This window comes from Parambassis ranga, chromosome 16 (genome assembly GCF_900634625.1).
Source record: "Parambassis ranga chromosome 16, fParRan2.1, whole genome shotgun sequence".
NCBI classification, from domain to species: Eukaryota; Metazoa; Chordata; class Actinopteri; family Ambassidae; genus Parambassis; species Parambassis ranga.
The window spans coordinates 14,014,019-14,035,556 of NC_041036.1; the positions used below are offsets into that span (position 1 = coordinate 14,014,019).

Consider the following 21,538-nt stretch of genomic DNA (forward strand, 5'->3'; position numbering starts at 1 on the left):
GCCAGACTCCAGTGAATGTCACAGAACACAGGCATTATTGTTCAACCACTTTAATAAAGATACCAACATACTAATTAAATAAGAGTCACACAATAACATAAACAAACAAACGGGTGGAGTCTGTGGTAGGACAGTTATTTCTGTGTTTTTGGTGGAAACTGTATCTTTGTCATCCAGTGGCTTTGAAGAGAGTGAGAACCATCTGTTCCCCATCAGCTATTACATTTTTAGATTTTAAAGTATTTTCCTGTTGACCCCATCCACAGCACTTCATTGCTTTATTATCCTTTCTCCACCTACTTGTAGGTAAAGTTCCTCATAGAATCTCACCTCAATATGATTTTCCCTCATATCTAAAGTCAGTCCTAACACAATGTGACAACATAAAATAACAGTATAAGTGTACTCACTCCATTGTGAGCCTGCTGACTCTGTCTAACGTGTCTAGGTGTGCTCGATCAAACTCATCCTGATATCTCTCCATCCTCAGCGCTCTCAGCCAATCGCTGACTGTCGCCACTGCAGTTAAATCTGTGGGGGTGGGGCTGAGCAGTGGCTGGGAGCAGCTTCTGTAAATGTCAAAAATAAGAGCACCAGAATCCATAACTGCAGCAGATTGTGCGTCACCTGCTGCCTCAGATATGTTCTGCAGGCAGTGTTTGCCAGAAACTGTAGACTCACCGAGTTGGCTCCGCCTTGAGGGAGGCAGGGTGCCTGATGAGCCGGTCCAAAGAGGACAGGAGGGAGTCGAAGCCTGGCCGGTCCCCTCGGTCAGCCTGCCAGCATTGAAGCATCACAGAGTGGAGGGCAGCGGGGCAGCCGTGGGGGGCAGGGAGACGATACTGATCCGCCACTGCCTTCATCACCTGCAGACACAGAGAGGGCATTAGACATAAGTAGGGCAGATGGTCTGAGGAGTCTTGTGTAATCGCCTTCATAAAAGGTCACTGACCACTGAGGGCTTGTAAAAGTGACTGAAAGAAAATTATGCAAACTTCAGCTGTGTGGCATTTTGTCACCATATAAATATGCCTTTTACATAACAGGAGGAGGGAGGCATACAGATTTCACTTTCCTGTATTAATGCATTTTATTACATAACAGATATTGTACAGTGTACACTCCTTTAATCATGTAAAATGTGTTCTTGTTCCCTTATATGGAAAATAACAGGCTTACATCAAGGCATCTCAGGACTTAACCAAATTTGAACAGGCTTTGTATAATTAGAAAATGGTTAGTATGTGTTAATGAATAATGTTTCCACTCTTCATGCAGCTAAAGTCTGCTGAGTCACAAAAAACACTTCATTTAGCTGATGTTCAAATGACAGATCAAACATCAGTACTTCAGAGAAGTCCAGATCGCTGGACTTTCGTAGCTACATGCTGAAACAGAAGAAGACAGTTTTCTTTTCTGTGGGCCAGGCCTATATGTTACAATGAAATTAGGTGATGCATGAATGGATATGAATGGACAAATCACACTAAAATGTAGATTGCAGAAATATGAGAACAAATCTGTGGGTAATTCAATGTCACTGTAATAAACTTATATAAACATGTGGATTGCATGTTTTAAACACTTTAAATAAATAAATAAACATATATATTGTCTTACCGATCTCCAGTCGCTACTATAAAAATAAAGGCCTGCACCTTGTTGAAAATATTTAGGCAAATCAGTTAAAGTGTTATAGTGGTTATAGTGACCCGGTCCTCAGTGGCTCCCAGATTTTTCGCTAGAAAAACCAGCATATCCACTTTTGCTGATTTGAAGTCAGTGTGTTTCCTCCAGTGCTAAATAGATGCTCTCAAGGGGGCGCTTGTGGCTTGTACACAAAGATACTTGCAGGCTATTTTGCATAGTTGTGGAAAGTTGAACTTGTGCACCTTATACCAGACCAAGGGGTTGTCCTCTCCATCAGTGACGGGGGTCAAGAGGAAACTGTTTAACACTGCCTCCACGACATCTTCAGGTTGCACAGGTATAGCAGGCCACACTGGTTTTGAAAAGACCTTTTCCCCAGAGGCCTGTGCACTTTGAGGCTTCTGAATGGTTTCAGTATGAGATCTCTTCTCCTGCCTAATATATATAAGGCAGGGTTGTTGTCACTGATGTACTGTGTTTTAAACTTAGGGTCTATGAATGATACGAGATCCAAAAGCTCCTGTTTGTAGTGGTCACTATATTTGTCAATGAGGTATGCAAGGACCTTGGTTTTAATCAACCTAGTCAGGTCAGTGTCCTCAGTATATTCAGCCAGAACTGATGTGGCCAGAAGGTGGAGAACTGGCTTGAGGGAGGAGATGCTCACACACTCCTCTCCACACAGAGCATCTGTGAATTCCAGGAGAGGATGCAGTGCCTTGTGAATAGACTCCAGCACTTCAATATCCTGCCAGTTTGGGAAGAGGGAGTGTGCATATCGGTCACCTGACAATACATGGCATATAGCTTTAGCCTGCCCCAGCACTCTGGCAAGCATCTTTTCTTTGGAGCCCTATCTGGTTGGGCACTCAGTTATGAGGGTGTGCTTTGGTAGTTTGGGTTTCCTCAGTGCCTCAGTCAGTGCTGCCTTCTTTTTCCAACTGTGAAGTGCTCCACCAGCTTCTTGCACAGCCCTATTGCTCTTGACACCCTGTCATCTTTGGTTGCATTTTCTGGCAAAAATAAATAAATTAAATAATATTAATGTGTGTGGGATGTGTCTATCATCACACCACACACACACAAGATACAAACTTACCAATGGCAAGATGGAATCTGTGCCCAAAACACTGGAGCCTGGTCCATTCATTAAGCTGTGCTGCCTGCACCATGAGGTGATGCATTGTACGTTTTAATACACCAGCTGGCAAGCCCCTCTGAGAAGTATGCAGTTTGAAGTCAGCTCAAGGTCCGTTCTGATGCGCGCTCATATGGAGTTACGCTTTTAAATATTTCGGTTAGTGATCACTGTCGGGTGGTATCTGGCTTGATACACCGGTGCCCGTCATTTTAGCAATGCAGCTATCCTACATTTACATATCGCAATATTATCGCGAATGCCATAAACAAATATGATTACAAATGCACATGACAGACACAAACGATCGCCTCACCCTTGTACTAATAAGCTACAAAGGCACAACCCCAGTGCATTCTGGGTGCATACCTTTTTGGTATAAAGGTAGTAAGACCTTTCCCTCCAAAACAAGTTTCATCTTACTTTGTAGACGTCCTAATTTTATGACACATCTGTCTTAAATTGCACTTTATTCAGGAAAAGTCTTCCTCCACACTCACTTCTTGATTGCTCATGTCCCAGTATGGACGCTCTCCGTAGGACATCACCTCCCACATCAGTATGCCAAAACTCCACACATCACTGGCTGAGCTGAACTTGCGATGCTGAAAAGCTTCTGGTGCTGTCCACCTCACAGGAATCTTACTTCCCTGAAAGTAAAACACAATATTTTTTACCTTGGAAAAGCCAAAAACAAACTACAACAAAGGATCTCCCTGTGCCCTGACATACCAGTGAGGCAGTATATGTAGGTATGTTGTGGTCCAGGCCCCTCATGAGTCTGGAGAGGCCAAAGTCTGACACTTTACAGACCAGGTTGGAGTTAACCAACACATTTCTGGCAGCCAGGTCTCGGTGGACAAAGTTTCTCTCAGAGAGGTAACGCATCCCTGCTCCAACACCCCTGAGCATCCCAACAAGCTGGAGGACGCTGAACTGGCCTTCGTTTTCCTAAAGGTGTACAGAAGGGTGGACAGATTATGTCAGTTCCTCACATGGTGCAATGACCAACAGCATGATAAATATGGAAGTAAGTGCTGTTTTCTCACCCTGAGGAAGGCATCCAGGGGCCCGTTCTCCATGAACTCAGTGATGATCCTCTCTGGTGGTGTACGTGTGACAACCCCCTCCAACTTTAGCACATTTGGGTGATCAAACTGCCCAAGGACTCCGGCTTCACTGAGAAACATCCCCCTCTCTCTGTCGGATGCCCCCCAACGCAGAGTCTTCACTGCTACTAGCACCTCCCTGCGACCCAGAGGACGGTACCGGCCTCGAGAAACTTCACCAAATTGGGCTGGAGTGGAAAGAAATGGAAGAGAGTACACTGGGCTGACAGCAATCATACAACCCACAACTACAGCTTTTTAAAAAAGTATCAGGCCTACCTGCACCAATCACCTCCTCAATCTTGAGGTGAGCGGGGTCTATCTCACGAGCAAATTCTTTCACTGCCTCACTGGGGTCCTCATAAGTGGATGGGTCCACGTAATACTTCACTCCACCTGGAATTATAGAGCAAGAGCAATATTTTGGGACTAAGTCTGGATTTTTCTGCCTCATAGTTGTGACACTAAATAAAAGACTTATAAAGATAGAGGGCTGGGATTATCTTTTATTACACAGCAGATCCTACTCAATACAAGATACACTGATGTACTCCATGACCAGTAACAAATATTAGTGTCATTCAATAGAGAAAATATTGATCATTGTCCTCTTTCTAGTTAGTTAAGTAACAGTTTAACTAAATTTGTAAAAATGTTGTTATTTACACAAATATATAATTAAAAATAAAAAATCCAACACAAATGACACTCACCTCGATTACTTATGTACCTCTGGAGTCTGTCGCTGTACGGACTCTCCCTCCTCTTACTACAATATATAACAAACACTAGTTTACACAAGATTATAAATCATACATCGCATGCATGACTGCATACATTTCCATGACCTACCTGCGAAACACCACTACAACCACTATTGCTGCCACTACAAGGAGAAATGCGGCTCCACCCATTACTGACCCCACCAGCAGAGGAAGGTGATTCTGGATCTGCTGTGAGTGTTCCTCTGTGGGAGACAACAAGAAACAAACATCAGCTGCTACAGCATGGAGGCTCATCAGGAAAGCCACCAGTCATAATATCTTGTGAAACATCTTCAATTGTTTCTGGAATGTAATCAATGGATAAATACTTTTATAGGAAATCTTATTCCCATTAAAACCATCAGACTTCCTCACTGTGTTTTAACCCATTAACAACTTTTTTAAATGGCTGACCCCAACTACAGCGTTTCATTTGTTAGGTTCCGTGACAGTAATCCCGTCCGCTTCAGTATAAAATGTGTTGTCCACCAGCTACTGCAGGTCATACACTGACTGTAGTGGAATTTATAACTCCACTCAAAGGAACCAAACTATCCCTTCGATCAGTTCAGTCAGTGTTCAAATCTTCCAGTTCAGAAGTGCTCGGCCCTGTTCACTTTATGTGTTACTCAGCTCCTTTGTTACATCACATGCCGGTTCTGTTCTGGTTCTGATTCAGCTTTTGATACTCCTTTTGAAGTACTCTCTAATAAAATTGCAGGCTTCCATGAGGCACTTTGGATTTCTCTTGCATTACAGTAAATAAGTGCTGTACCCAGAGGCAGTGTTGTGAAGTAGATGGTGTTGCTGTAGGGACCAAAGCCTCGTTCATTTCGAGCTCTGATCTGGAAGGCGTAGATGGAGCCGGGAATCAGAGAGCTGACAGTCACTGTGTTGGTCTCACTGTACACACTCAGTGCACTGTCCACGTCTGAACCCTGAGGGACACAGAGGGAAGTCATTAAGTGACCATTGCTTGAGTACAATGTTGGTTGTGTTTGACTGCTCCATGGACATACCTTGTCATAGTATCTGAGTTGGTACTCCAGGATGTCTCCATTGGGCCTGTCTGGCTGAGGCCACGACAGACTGATGGAGTCTGGGGCACGGCTTAGCTGGTGCATCATAGGAACTGTACTGGGAACTGTGGGAGACAAGAAATGAGTGAGCGTCCTATGATGATGTAGCAGTGGCCACATGGGGGCAGTACTGAGAGGATATTTAGTAGAGCATGAAAGTACTGGAGTAGGAGTTTTTAATGGAGCATTTTATGGCAAAGCCAAGCAGGATCTAGTTACAGTCACTCCACAAGCTGGTTAGGAAGGAAACTTTCAGGCATTCCATCCATTTAATCAATAAATACAGAGAACATGCACAAGAAGGTGTTAGATATTTCAGGCTAAATCAATTTGGGTTTTTGGAAAATTGTGAAGCTGTAATTGTGTTCTTAGTCTACACACAACCCCCATTCTCCTCTCGTCTCCCCACTCGTCTGCTTTTGTCTCTGTCTCTTTGTCTTCCCATCTCTCATTTGTCTCTTTCTTTTTCCACCGTGACTATAAGGGGATGAGACAGGATATTGTAACCTCGAGCAAGCTCCTGTCCAGAGAGCAGGGGCAGAAAAGATGGAGCAGGAGACCAAAGGAGAGAGAGAGAGAGAGAGAGAGAAGGCAGGAGGGGGAAAAACCCCAGACACACATGCACAGACACACAAAGCCACACACACACATGCAGTATCTCCTCAAACATCATCATCAGAGCATCTCTTCCTCTTTCATCTGAGCTTTTTCATCCTCTCCGTCCCATTCTCACCTGACTGGCTCGTAGTGAAATTGATGCTTGTGTATCGAGCTGGAAAAGGACTCAAAGCTGACACCTCATTCATGGCTTGCACCTGTCAATACCAAAAGCACACAGATGTGACATTCAAAGCCGTTTTCTATTTACATTTATGACATGCTCCAGTGCTGAGAAAACAAAGATGGGGACACAGGAAGTGTTGGCTATGTTAGATCAATTACCAGTAAATGGAAAATATCTGTCCCATTTTGAATAAAAAATAAGATTTAGTCAATTTAGTCAAGCTATGTTGTGCTAAATAATAATGAGTATGAATTTGCTCACAAACAATGTGCTGTGAGATGTCATATAAGAGATATGAAGTGCACCTGTATGAGGTATGTGACTCTGGTCAGCAGGTTGTTGAGGGTGACCTTGGTTTGTGTCAGGTTGGTCTTAGAGGGGCTGAAGGTGACACCCTCCCCACACCAGGAACAGGATGCAGGGTTGGTAAAGGTGGCTGAGGGGCAGATGCGGCACACCACCCCGTACCAAACTTCCCTGCGCCCTCCCATGTCCACTGGAGGGCGCCACCTGAGTGACACCCCACCGTCACCACTCTCATACTCCCAGGACAGAGAGACAGGGGCAGATGGAGGAGCTGAAGAAAGAGGGGGAGGGTTTGACATACATAATGTAAGTGGTGGACACTTAGATGGAAGCATCTGCTAAAAAGTTTAAGATATGAAAGGATCTGCATGCTGGCAAAGACATTTATCCAAGTAAAAGTAATGGAAAGAAGTTTATGAAATAGTCTGGCATCAGTTTAAGCAAAGTGAGCACAGAAACGTAATACTTGACAGTTTTTTTCTCTGGTGCAGTTTAAAAGATTAAAGATTTCTGTTGAAGAAAATTGATTTTTGTCAGCGACAGTTCTCACAGTCTCACAAATGACTCCAACTCAGGCCCCCTGAACGCCTCCCAAAGAGCTAGGCATAAACAAACAAACAGACAAAGCTCACTTGTGCAGGCAGAAGAGTTGGCATCGTTGGCTGCCCGGTAGAAGCCGCTGCGACATTCACACACCCTCGATCCTTCCTGGCTGGTTCTGCTGTTGGGTGGACACACAGAGCAGGGAACGGAGCCTGAAACGGACTTGAAGTAGCCCACAGGACAGGCTGCAGAAAGGCAAGAAGAGACGAGAGGATGGTCAGAATTAAACACACTTTGAAGGAAAGGGAGAAGCCACGACTAAAAATGACTTTTGTATACTTCTACTTTGTCCTTTTTTATTGTTTTGGTCAAACAGCATAACTGGTTTGGGTTTTAGTGTCACTGTCAGTTTGCCTTGTGGCTCACTTTAAGTTCGAGAGTTCATCTCAAACACAGCCTGTTTTTGTCTTTGTCCTGCACTATCATTTACTCGTGTTTACAGAGGAAGTGGCCAATGTTAGCAAAGAGCAGCAAAACCAGCAGTCACACACAAAAGAAGACCATTCTGACCATCTTTTTGATGAAGTTATTTGGAAATGTATTTAAGTTCAAAGCATGAACATGTTAATTGTCTCACTTTTACACACACACACACACACACACATTAAAATACCATCTGAGCATGCAGGCCACGATTCTGAACCGACGCATTTTACAATGGAAAATCTGTGAAATGTGCCGATTGTTAATGTCAACAGCAGGACAGCTGAGCACTGAGGTCAAGGTGACAGACACATCGCTTCATGCTCCTGCTGCCAGAACCTTGCGTGCTTGCCCTGCGCTGGATTATGAGATATTGAGTCTACACCCTCCAGCTTGGTCTGCTGCCATTTTCACGCCGCCCTGTGTGTCAGGGTCTGAAGCAGTGTCAGCTAAAAGTTGCATCATTCAAAACAGGGTCTCCTTTTCCGTAAGCTAAGTGTAAAGTGGGTGTATAAACTCACGCAGAGAGGCTCTTGTGAGTCTTTGAGTGTATAAATGGCACACCTGGTAACACCTGACGCAGCAGCTTTAAAGAAGGATTCTCTCATATGTTTTTAAACAGTGTTAAAGTGCTGAGTTGGAGGATGTGTGTGTGTCTGTTATTTATGGCTGGTGGGAGTACACCACTGACCTTAATTATATAATCATGACAAGAACAGGCAGCTTGTCTTGACGTTGACGTGCTGCATGTGTGTGTACGGTGTTGCAGCAGCCTGGGAGGACCAGATAAGAATTCAAGAAGTGAAAGTATAAACAGATAAAAGGATTTCTGTGTTCTCACTTATCTCTGAGAGCTGACTTTGCTTTCAAACAGGTGTAAAGAGGGGGAAAGGGGGCAGAAGAGTAAAAGGATGTTGAGAGACTAAACCAGAAGAGGAAAAGAACTAAACACGGAGACGGATGGCTTCAGACAGTTGTAGCATGAACAGTAGGATTATGTTTATAAGCGCGGGATGATAGATGAAACTGGAAGGGAAAAATAGCAGGAGGGCGACTAAAGAAGAAGAGAGGAGAATATAGCTTCCTCCATCTTTTATGTCCCAGCTGCACATTACCAGACGTGTTCTTGTACAGGTCTGACACAGAACATGACTACAAACCCTCTCATCACCCCCCACTATGAGCACCAGAAACAATTCAACCCTCTTCTTCCTCCTCCTGATCACACCAGCCAATGAAAGTGCAAGCCCTCTGCCCTCTTGCTTGATCTGCAACCCCCACCCCCGGCTCCATCCCTCTCTGCCTCACTCTCTCCAAGCAACAGTTCATCACCACTATGAGCAGAGACACACATGCCTTTACATCAGTGAAGAGCAACAGTGCAGAGCAACAGCAGTGATTGACGAGGGAAATCAACAACAATCAACAAACACACACAAGATAACGAGTTAGCCTAATAATTACTATGATTTACTATTTTACACTACCGACAACAAGAAAGAAAATGTATTTAACAAACTCACTGATTGATGAGAGGGAAGAGCTAAAAATAAAGGTAATAATGAAACAAAACAAACACAAATTACATGCCAATTGTCAGCAAATCAACTATTTGGTTAGGTTTAGGGAAAGATTGACATTAAACAATTTACCAGGCAAACATCTGACAAATATGCAACAAGCTTCTCTGGCGTTCTTCAGGTCTACATTCACACCGAATACCTGCATAAACACTGGCCTTTAAAATCACCTTCACAAGTCAACTGTTACCACCTCCTGCCTTGTGAGGTCAGGCTGCCTGTTTGTATCATCAGTGTAGATAGAAGAGAATAGAATAGAATAGAAAATACTTTATTCATAACAAGCTGGGAAATTTCACAAGATAGAAAATTCACAGATGTTACACTGCAAGGGTTCTCTGTATTGTCATAATCATAAAACAATGATTAATCAAAGTGATGGAAGGGACCACAGAAGGAATGTCGGTAGGCAGATAGTTTGACAGATACCGTGGAAATGGATAAACACTGAGAAAGGAATTACAAGAGGCTACATAAAAAGATTTATCCAAAAACAAGGACAATTGAAAACAAATATTATGTTCTAACAGGGATAAACGGAAAAAGAGACGGCGATGAAGTATGTAGATCACTGACCCAGTTTCTTTTTCTCTTCCTCTCCCTCTTTCATGCACTCATTCCTGCTTTTGGCTCCCAGCATAATCTCTCTCTCTCCCTCTCTCTCTCTCTCTCACAGACATACACACGAACACACAAGCTTAGTCACAGATGCGACCACACACAACAGGAGAGACGGGCACACATGGGTCCAACTGTAAATGTCTTTCACTTTCTACAGACTGAAATTAGTCCAGCACTGAGTCATGTGGTAACATCTACATGTAAGCTCTGACAGCACGCTGCTATATGCACTGGCGGCCAGCAGTCCTTTATTTATTCACAAAAAGATAAATAATTACATAAATAAGTAGCTTTTCAGAGCTGGCCTGCCAACCTGTGATTAAGATTAATTTAGACAATGGTAGATAATGTCTACTCCCTTCAACATATTTTGATATTATTATTTTGAAAGAATTAGTGCATGTTATGTTTTACAAACACACTGAGGTCATTAGGCAACTTTTGACCCTCATCCTTAAGCATATGTATGATAAAAGACAGCTCTGCAATGGAGATCGGAAATGGAGACCACATAATGCAAATTACCCTAATTGTAGGAGCTGTTCTTTTACAGGGTTATATGTCTGTGATCTTGCCTCATTTACCTTTTAAAAATATGCAATTATTAGTGCCGCCTGCATCTTTTTTCCTCTATATACAGCTTTCCATATGGGGTTTGATGAACATTATCTGTTCCAACACTTTAAATAAATAGATCCTATGTCATGATAACAACAGTAAACCAAACCATCCTAAACCTCAACGCTGTTTGCTCTGTTTTTGGTCTCAACCAGTTCCTGAGAGAAATATTGAGTTGTTAGCCTGTTAAATGCTGCACTATATTCCCAGGCTGTCCCTTGTGCCTGTCATTAGTTTGATGCTGAGTATGCAGTGTGATTTCAGAGCTGCAGCTGAAATGGAACTATACACAGTACTGGGGAGAGATGGAATATAAGACTTAGGTACTTAAAATACAACAATACAGCCATATTATTAAAAATCAGTAGATTAACATAAGTTTATCAAGCTGATGGTGTTGCACATTCACTGCGGGTACCTGCCACAAGTCCACACCCTCAACAGCCAGAGATGACAGACACACCTCCATTAGGCAGTGACAACAGCGCTGAAAGCAGCGCCAAACAGAATCTCTTCTACACGATCTGATCTGATTCTGACTGACACTTACAGTACCTTAAAATTATAATATTGTCTAGTCCAAAGGCAAAAGTTGGCAGACGGCTCGAAGAAATTCTTTATAAAAGCCACCCCCTGAACACTAACGATGAATCCAGACACTGATTGTTGTCTAGGCAGGGGCACATAGAGTTCCATCTCACAGCAAAGCTTCATAAAGCCGGCAGCAGGCCTGAATGTTCAGTTAAAAGCAGTTGTTATAACACAAAATATTTCTCCAGGAGCAGAATGGGAATGTGTGACCATCATTATTATAAAAACTGTGACTGAGGAAGAGTCAATATAACAGAGCTTGCTCTGATGATCTGACATGCTCAATATTTCATCCACAGATAATTGATTTGATGTGTTGATCCATCACCAGCACCTGGCAACACCCCACAGTGACTTCCAACCAACTGTCGATACTGCACTGTATGTCATTGATCATCTCAACTGTGTATTGCTCACAGGTTGACCTTTATTAACAGACCAGAAAAGCAATCGAATATCCACTTGAAGTACGCAGGACATATGGGTGTGTAATAATGATAAGGAGGAATAAAAAGCACATAATCGTTCTCTCTGAGTGGAGAAAGTTTTGAAAGACTATCTGTGTGTCAAGTGTAGTCACCCTTTACAATCAAAATAATTGAACTTTGAATGTTACCTCCCCCCTTGGCCAAATGTTCTTGTTTTCCACCTCAGTGTGCTTCGGGATAGTTAGTGGATGTGTCTGTGCTGACAGTGAGGACTCTGGGTGACAAATCAGGACGATCTGACATGTTGAATATTTCACTCAGGACACTGCAGCAGGCCACACAAAATATCAACATGGTTCCAAATGAACTCAAAGCTCATTTGAGCATTTGGCGAGTTGTCCCAAATCCTCGACAGTGGCTTAAAGGGGGAGAGAGATAGAGGGAGAGGGGGAGAGAGGGATGATGTATAGCCAGCTCGGACCAGCTCTGGGATCTCAAAACTAAAGGACTGTTTCATGTTTGGCTGAACAGGTGTAATTGTGTCTCATGCTCAGTCATGTTTCCGCCTGTGCTCTTTGCCTCGCCGTCCCCCTTGTGGGATGCAAATGTCAGAAGGAGCAGAGGCATCTTTGTGCTGTTTGGCAGAAAAATAAAATAAAAGCAGACAACTGCTGCTTGTTGTCTGCCACCGTCCTTATCGTCTTTACAAGATGAGTTTTATCAAGAACTGACTCCTGAATGTTAGAGATTATACAGAAGTCTTTCCGACTTGCTTGGGATAAACAGCTTTATAAATTATTTAGAAATGATATTTTAATGTCGGCATGCCGACATGCTGGCTGTGTTTTTTTTTTGCAAGTATCTGATGTTTCAGTTGGAGTTATCATCAGCCCATGTGGTGGAGCTCACCAGCTTTTCTCGAGAATTTCATTTTCAGCTTAAACACAGAAAGTCTGGCTTTACAACTTAGAAAACTATAACGTATGATATACTTTAGTTATATAGGACATGGCCACACATATATTTCCATGCAGAGAGAGGGTTGAGAAATGAAGCAAACAGGCCGTTTGCTTTATAACATCAATACAACCAAAGCCTGTTTAAACAAAAGTCTCAAATGTTACTGCTAAATATATATTTATATATGTTAAGAATGACTTTATGTGGTAAAAAGCCATTCCCTGTTCTGCTTATGTTTTTCAGCCTTAGCATTACAAGCTCTTACCATATTAATCCACAAATAAAAAACACATTATGAAAGAATCTTAGGAGTCTAAAAATAGAAAGCTATTAGCACTGTGTGTAGTTAAAGGCAATCATTTACCACTGAAATTCATTCCCACATGAGACCCAGAGGTGGGATCCTGAGCCACTCATTTATCCCTTAAAAAATTATGTCTTGCTTGAAGCAACAAACTCTGCACAGACCCTTTATATGTGGATATTAAACAGCATTAATTTACATTGTTTAATGTCATTTGTTAAAACAGTAATAAATATAAAACACTGCTATTTGTCCACAAACAGTGCCTGTGGATGTGTTTACTAAAATGTATGTTGGTCATCTCAGTCCACATGCAGGCAGTAAGTGGAAATAAATTTCAGCTACTAGACTACTTGAACAGTGCTCAAAGTGCTGGCCCCAAAACAACAAACATTTTCTTTAATAGCAGTAGTTCAGCACAGTCTAACCTATGATTTTCTAGTGTGCTATTATTAAATGTCCTTGGCGTTTAATTCCAACAAGAGCGAAATGTTTGATTTGTTATAGAACAAGAATGTTCTGTGCTCCACTTTCTGCTAAGAGCAAGGATTGGCTACTGTTAATAATCCTCGATGACTGCATTGCCAGTTAACCTTCTTCATCTTTTCTCAACATTCCCAGGGAGCCAGAGAGGACAACAATGTAATGATGCCAATCCACATCATTAGTCAGTGAAGTGATCAACAGAACATAACTAAATGAGAGTTGGAACAAAAAGTGGGCAGCAACGTGTTAGATCCTTCATAGACAGTGGAAGTCTTTGCTCCGGGTTCGACGGGGTGGTTTGTCAGGAGATATCAATCAAAGGCAGACAAAACAGAAGCGGCGGGCCCAGTGCAGATGTAAAGCACAAGAGCATGAACACATTTTACAGCTGACTTGTCAGGATTGGGGGATTAATTGTGCTGCCGTTAGTTAGACTTGAGCAATTATGGCCATTGAAATTCCTGTGAGAATGCAGTTTTTTTCCACAGTAATCCTGGCGCTCTGAGACGTATGCAGACAGGGGGAATATATAGACTCACACGCTCCTCCACTGTTTTCCCTTCACAAGGATTTTTGCCTGCTCAGTTCTTTAAGTCATTAACTTGCATCCTCCTATCTTTCACTCTCCCTCCATCTCTCCCAGTTTTCCCTCCTCCCCCCCCCCCCTCTCTCCCCCTGCGGTTTCTGTCACTTGTTCACAGACGAGTGGCCATTACATCGCCATGACCTAAATGTGTCACATCCCTCGCACTATGGCTCTCTCCCTCTCCTCCTCTTTCCCTCCTCCAGCTCTTTCTCAGTATCCCTTCCTGTCCGTCTGGAGATCTCTCAAAATTCTTTTTTTTTCTCTCTTTTTTTTCACTACTTACCCTCACTTCGAGAGGTGTGAACACTGTTTGACCAGTTATGCAGTTGCTGACCTCAGTAGTATCTCTCCAGCTCTCTTAGTACCCCCTCTCCTCTCCTCTCCTCTCCTCTCCTCTCCTCTCCTCTCCTCTCCTCTCCTCTCCTCTCCTCTCCTCTCCTCTCCTCAATACCACTTGAAAAGTAAATTATCAGTGAGATTGAACAATCTGTTTGTATTTCCATAAGGTTTGTCTCTACCATCAGTGCTATAAATGAGCTGTATGATTCAGACATCGCCTCTCGCCTCGTCTCATCTCATCCCGACCTGACCTGCCTGCCCTCGTTTCCTTCTGGTCTCTGCATCAAATACAGTAGTGTATCAGAGCAACAGCAAGTTTTTTCACTATTGATCCACTCGCTTCGCATCTCAAAAAATACCAAGAAGAGAACTGACAGGAGGTCGAGACTGTCCCTAAAAGTTGACTGATCGCCAGCGTTTTCCTTTCATGAGTCTTCCCACCAGCACTTCTGAAGCTCACCAGTTACAGATCTGATTTTAAAGTGTTATCTTGTGGATTTGCTACATGCAGGATGTTATCCTGGAACCAATCCGATTTGAATTAGAGTTTTACCCAAAATGCTAGTCTCTTTCATTAATACACCTGTCTCTCACAGGCCCAACACACATGTGTACATGCTAAACTCACCCAGACAGGCAGATCCATTAAGATTGGGCTCATAGCCTTCATTACAGATGCATCCTCCGACGGGCACCATCCACTCTCCCTCAGCATTGCAGTGCATGCGAGGGGCTGCTCCTCCCTGTGCCTTACTGTGGGGGACGCACGTGCCGCTCACAGGCACTAAGGCAGTGGGCTCCGCACCTGAGGGAGTCGCCGGATAGGATGCCAAGTAGAGGCTGGTGGTGGGACAACGGCGATAGAAGATGGACACCCCCATGAGGGAAACACAAGCTCCACTGTCAACGATGGCCAAAACAAATCTGAAACGGGAACAACAACATTCAGAGGGAATATTGATGTAAAGAAAACACAGGAGGCAGAGTGCAGCACAGTGATTATTACCCCTTGCGTGTAAGCGGGGCAAAGCTGCGTGTCTTAACGTTGATACGGCTGTATCTGTTGGGTTGGTACTGATGAGGCGAACTGGGTTCCACCTTGGAAAAACTCTTGTCAGCTGCAATGGTGTCAATCTTCACCCAGCCCTCCCTGGTCTCCTTCTCTCCGCTTGAAGGCTGGAGAGAAAGCAGACAAGAAGAGACAATGAATGGTCAAAAAAACAATGACAAGGGGAAACTTAAGGATGCCACAATAAGGTGGTTGTCAGATGAATGTGTTTTGGAAATACATAGTGGAATAAAGACTGACTGAGAGCTGTGCTGTGTTTTTTTCTGAGGCATATTACAAAGTAGTTTAGTGAGCAGGGTGATAGTTTACTTAGATGTGCGGAGTCCCAGTGGGGGTTCGTGCTCAAGTCCCCACGAAGACTTTGAGCACTGCACAGCTTCCTGCTCTTCTGTGACTCTCCTCTGATTCCTCATCAGGCTTTGATTTGCATTTTTAAAAAGCATTTCTCTTCCCTAAGGAGAAACGCATTCATCTACACAAATACCACATCCCTCCCACTGTGGCTGTGACTGCTCATGTAGCTCAGGAAATTCAGACTCAGTAGTTCAAAAAGGCCCAGAAGAAATCCTTATATTAAACAACGACAAAACTAAATGTGTAATGACTGTCGGTGTTGTATTGCTGCTGGTACCCAAATTTCCCCGAGGGACCTTCCCAAAGGGATTAATAAAGTATATTCTATTCTATTCTATTCTATTCTATTCTATTAAATAAATAAAACATTTGACGGTGGTGACATTCTCTAATGAGTGCAGAAGGTCCATTTTACGTTTTAATTAGTCAGATTGAATGGCAATTGCAGTGATACATTTTTGTATTCTGTTTAGCGTAGTCAAGGCTTCACGCCAATGTGTTCTCGGGAGGCTGTAAATCTCAGCCTTTTCCCCCACTAATCAGGGTGATTATACAATTACTCCTTGTCATGGGTGGATGAGAGGTTTTAGTGAAACAACAAAAACAGTGACTTAATGCTTGTTTTCAGTGGTAGCCAGATGAATCTTAATCACAGATTAGTTGTGGAGCATTTTTAATTTCCAGTTCGTCTATTTGAGGACTCTTAACAGATCACACAGACAAACAAACAACAAACAAAGATGCCTCTAGAGTCTGGACAACAGTAATTATTGCATGGATGTGTGGAACTTGTCTTTTTCAATTATTAAATTTGTATACAGGATGGTTGGCCATTACAGAATAAGCATTTTTTGCTTGTTGGTAGCTAGTCGGCTAGCGCTTACAGTGCAATATAAAAGACTGAGCAACACTTTCCATAATCCTTAAAGGCTATATGATTTAACAAGAAACCACTAACCTAAGAACTACACATGCATTAGGCATTATTTTACTTAGGTAGCTTGGACTACCTGCCTCCTCATTCACAGAGATCATCTTAATTTTACCACTACTGTGTCATTGCCAACATCTGGTGACTTTTGTTTTATGTTCATGACAAGTTAAGGACTTCATCAGTTGAGATCCTACTTTGAAAAAAATGTCTGAGGATTCTGGAAATACCACCAGAGTTGGGAAATGTGTTCAAAACACCTTCTAGGTTTGTGAAAGTAAATATTAAACTGACCTTCGGATACATGCTCATAAAAAGGGCACAAGCTAGGGCTGGAAAATGTCGCCACATGTATGCCAGAGAAGCAATTATGGTTTGAGGCCTTTATTCGAGTACAGTAGAGATTTGAGGAGAGAGTGGAGAGGAAAGACATGCAGTAAAGGTCTGCAGGGTCAGGAGGTGAACCCCTGCTGCCAAGGGCACCTTAGCCTGTGGTGGTATGTGTCTGAACTGTTTTGTCATCAGATCAACACCAGTATCTGAACCATCCACACTTTGAGAAATAACCATGCAAAACTGCAGTGCAGTGTATCTTAACCTCACCTCAGCTACCCAGGTCCTCTCCAGTTCTCTCTGGGAGTCCGCCTGTTTGTAGAACAAGGTGAGCGTCTCTCGGCAAGTGGGTGATGGTGAACGCAGGCTGGCGCAGTCACGCACTGAGAACCGCAACGTGACAAACACTCTGGGAGCTGAGTGGCGGTACAGGAAAGGCGTTGCCAACCAGTTATCCTGCTGCCGTGGATTTTGGTTAACATTACAGACCTCAAAGGTTCGTATGAGCTTCCCTCGGTCATCCAGGACACTGACCTCATCCCACTGAAAGAGACAGAAACTGGATTATGAGCTTATGTAAACAGAATACAGACAAATTGATCTTAAAGTTTCATCTAAGCCTCGTCCAGTTATGAATCTGTCTCCTAACCTAAAAGATATAATAAATCTTTGAGGTAAGTATAATAGAACACCTGTTTTGCTCTTATATAACATTCATTTGTTTGAATCCACAAGATAAAAAGCTTTTGTTCACTGTTGTTGCTAACGTGGGTCATCTCTGTCCCAGCACTACACAACAGATTTGACACAATTTGTTTATGCAATCAATATTCATGAAACCAGTATTTAATTAAAGTACTTCAGCCTTTCATTTAGAGTGTGAACATGATTCAAGTGTTGCAGACAAACCTGTAATGGCCAAGAGATAATTATTTCTTTCATTTGTTGGTAGAGCCACTTCAGCTGAAGCAGACCAGGAACCAGGTTGGAAAGGTCAGGATCTTTTAAAATAATACCTGGCAGCTGATTGAATGAACCATCTATCAATCACAGTTTATGACGAGTCGACTTCATCATCAAATCGACAAAGAGAAAACACAACAAGCCGCCTAGAATCAATCCTCGCAAGTAGCAGTTAGCATACATTTTTTAGCAGCGGTGAACAGCTGCTTCTTGGCGTCGTCATCATATCTAAACCTGATGCTAGCTTAGCTCACACGATGGATTTATGTGAGTTTGTGAACTCATGAATATCGCGAGACTTCAGCTGCAGCGCAAGGTAAAGTGTTTTCTCCTAATCTAACAGTAAACAGTAACAGTACAACTGTAGCAGTATAGTTTAATATAGTCTTATATACAGTCTGTTAGTTGCCTTTGCTTTATCTCAAGTGAAAAGTTTGTTAATATATAAAATAATAATAATAATGAAAAAGACATTAACTAAAGCCAGTCTAGCATTGCTGTAGCTTAAAGCAGCTAACGTCAGTAAGCTAGCATGCTACGTTAAACATGTACAAAAGTGTTATTTATTTATTCATCACTTCTCTCGTTAGATAGAAAACATTATATTGTTCCTCGGGTTAATTTAGCATCATGTAATGATAACAATGTGGCAGCTGTGTAGACCTCAAAGTGTCAAGTGCCTGAACTCGAAATATTGATGTCATTATGAGACAAACAATTTTTTTAAAATATGTTTAGCTGACTTTAAATTTTCCTGCATAAATTGATTCTCCACACATATTTCTCATTTCTACTTGTTGTAGCTGTTATTTGCCACTTGGTGACAATATCAAACCGATGCCGAAATGTAAACTACTGTTTGTGTGTTGTGGTTGGTCGACACATGGACTGTGTGGTAACGCTCTGGAACCTCCTGTTTGGTTTAATTCCCATAATCCTTCACTCTGCGTAGATGAAATGCTATGCAAACAGACGATTGGCCATTAGAACCAAATGGGCTTTAAGCTGTGTGTCCCTATGTGACATTGTTCTTCTGGCATCATATTTTTACCAGATATTGCAGAATTCTATCATATTTTGTGCTATGACATTTTGTACACTACACCTGGACTATGGCTGTCTGTAAAACCTTTAACCTTTTTGTGTTATTTCAGTTTAGAGTGTTGTTATTAACATAGCCATTGATATAAGATAGTCAACACAAACTTGTGATTTATAAATGTATTTCATCAAAAACCTGTCAGGATTATGCAGGATAATCCACAGAACATAATGTCAAAGGTTCAAAGAGACTATTTCCCTAGTACAAAGCACTAATGAAAACTGTTCAGTGGATTATCCATAGCAACAAGGACATTTCTGAAAGTACACGTGGATGTTGAATTTTTGAACAAAATTACATTCCTATCTATTTTGATAGAGACATATTAGAGACCAATTTCAAAATGTCAGAGAAACTCACAGATAACCCCAACGCTGTTTGCATGACTGGACTAGAGTTAAGAGAGAATAAATTTACAGATTTTGTTGGCATTTTACACTTAAGTGTTTTACGGTAGTAAAAAAAAATGTATTATATTAACAATAGATCCGTTTTCTATGGTGACATATGCTTGGGTGTTCTCTTGTCGGCATTTAGCATGTGCACCATTGTTCACAAGTGACAGGTGGTGGACACTTGTGTGTCTAACTTATGGCAGCTGTTGTGTAATAAAATTAGCACATTTTGTTGTCTTTTTAGGGAAGCTAAAAATTTGCAGATGCATAAATGTATGTGAACAAAGGTTGTGGAGGAGACATTGCTCTGTGTGAGATTCAGTCAGATCAGATGAAATGTAAATGTAGGCGCAGGGTTTAGTTTCACCAATTATACAGTACGGTGCTTCCAAGGATGAAAAGGCTCTGCTTTAAGCCTGTGTAGCCCTGAGTGACAAGCCGGCCCCTTTCTGTTGTAACACAGAGGAATTATGTATTAGGCCTCATCATCATTATTCTCTATGCGACAAAGGCAAGAGGACAAAAGGTCCTGACACCGTATCAGGGCACATTTAGCGTTTGTGATTCAGTAGTTGTGCATGTTGGTGAATGTCTGCATGCTTATGTTTCTGTCTCTGTGTGGCTCTGACAGCCTGTATGAAGAGAAATCCTCCCTAGCATCACATGAGGGAGTGCATTCATATTTGGTCCAATTGGAATAATGATAAGATCAGTGAGCAGATAGAGTCATAGGCTGTCTGTCAGTCTAATGGAGTGAAAGGACAGTTTTCTCTCTCCCAGGCTGTGATTCACGCTGTCAGACATTGGAATAGGAGAAATTGGATGGCAGAGACAAGAGAGAGCACATGTTGGGGTGCAGGGTGGAGGGAAAGATAGGAAAATGGTAAACAGAGAAGGTGTGTGTGTGTGTAAAAAGATTGGTGGCTGCAGTAAAAGCTGAACATTGGGCCAGACAGACACTGTCAGGTAATGTATGTGTGGCATTGTGTGCAGCTTGCTTCTGTACCTTTTGTGGAAAAAAAAACACAGCACATTTGTTTTCTAACCCTAAACCCCCACCTCATCCCCTCTGTCCTCTCCCCTCCTGCTCCCTTAACTATTTTTTTCTTGTCTCGTTTGGTCCCTCCCTTATGAAGGAAGAAAACAAAATGGGCCAGATTGGGGTGGAGGGGGTGGATGAATCGTTGGAAAGAAAGAAAAAAATAGGGACGACTCATCGTGATTTAATTTGAACTGAAATGCCAGAAAGCCACGCAATCTCCTCAGTGACAGAGGACAGGGAGGGGCAGGGCCTCGGACACAACAGTGGACACACACAGAAGCAGTGAAAAGGCATGCACGTATACCACAAGACAAATGCACGTGTACACACACACAAAGCAAACATAAGAGGTAGGAGCAGAGAGTGGAAATTGTAGAGAAAATTCCAAGGCTACAGAAAGAAAATGGGAGTCTGCTGGATTGACACTGAAGGAAAATAAGGGAGAGAGTAGAGATTGAGTTGGTGGGGGATTAAAGGAAGAATATGAGGCCTTAGTGGCTCAGGGACTGTGGAGGGCAAAAGACGGAAAGATTAAAAGAAAAAAAGAAGCCTGTCAGTGCATTAAATGAATGGAAAAGGAGGAAAGGGACGAGACAGACCCTGAAGGAAAAAAGGATGGGAAAGTGAGGAAAGGGTTAAAAAAAACCCTGCATACACTCATACACATACACGCACACAACTTCCCTCATCCCCCCTTATGAACTGTCTTTCTACTTCTCTCAGCTTGGTGCCCCGGGTCAAATAACCATATCTCCATCTCAGAAGCACTTCTCATCTAGGGACCATGAAGGGGGGGAAACTCATGCAAATGCTTGACTTGCTGATGTACACACACACACATACACACACACACTTTCAAACACACACAAGTGGATGGCCTCCTATTAGCAGCTGGCATCATGGTTCAGAAATTCCTAACACACACGAGGCCCTAATTAATCAAACATCATGTACAATTATGTCTCCGGCACTGGAGGCTA

The 21,538-nt window shown here is 42.6% G+C and overlaps 1 protein-coding gene across 2 annotated transcripts in view; it reads right to left on the bottom strand.

Moving 5' to 3' along the window:
- Window positions 1-21,538, bottom strand: part of ephb6 (eph receptor B6) — a 32,004-nt gene that overhangs the window by 1,394 nt on the left and 9,072 nt on the right. The window contains exons 3-18 of one of the 2 annotated variants that reach the window (XM_028424391.1): window positions 17,327-17,599; window positions 15,376-15,545; window positions 14,998-15,293; window positions 7,463-7,618; window positions 6,830-7,101; window positions 6,474-6,555; window positions 5,681-5,805; window positions 5,437-5,599; window positions 4,750-4,864; window positions 4,611-4,666; window positions 4,177-4,293; window positions 3,838-4,085; window positions 3,521-3,739; window positions 3,289-3,438; window positions 682-866; window positions 411-569 (exon numbers count right to left, since the gene is read on the bottom strand). In XM_028424391.1, coding sequence (XP_028280192.1) covers window positions 411-569; window positions 682-866; window positions 3,289-3,438; window positions 3,521-3,739; window positions 3,838-4,085; window positions 4,177-4,293; window positions 4,611-4,666; window positions 4,750-4,864; window positions 5,437-5,599; window positions 5,681-5,805; window positions 6,474-6,555; window positions 6,830-7,101; window positions 7,463-7,618; window positions 14,998-15,293; window positions 15,376-15,545; window positions 17,327-17,599 — 2,786 coding nt within the window. The remainder of the gene's footprint in view (window positions 1-410; window positions 570-681; window positions 867-3,288; window positions 3,439-3,520; window positions 3,740-3,837; window positions 4,086-4,176; window positions 4,294-4,610; window positions 4,667-4,749; window positions 4,865-5,436; window positions 5,600-5,680; window positions 5,806-6,473; window positions 6,556-6,829; window positions 7,102-7,462; window positions 7,619-14,997; window positions 15,294-15,375; window positions 15,546-17,326; window positions 17,600-21,538) is intronic. The other variant, XM_028424393.1, reaches the window with a different exon arrangement.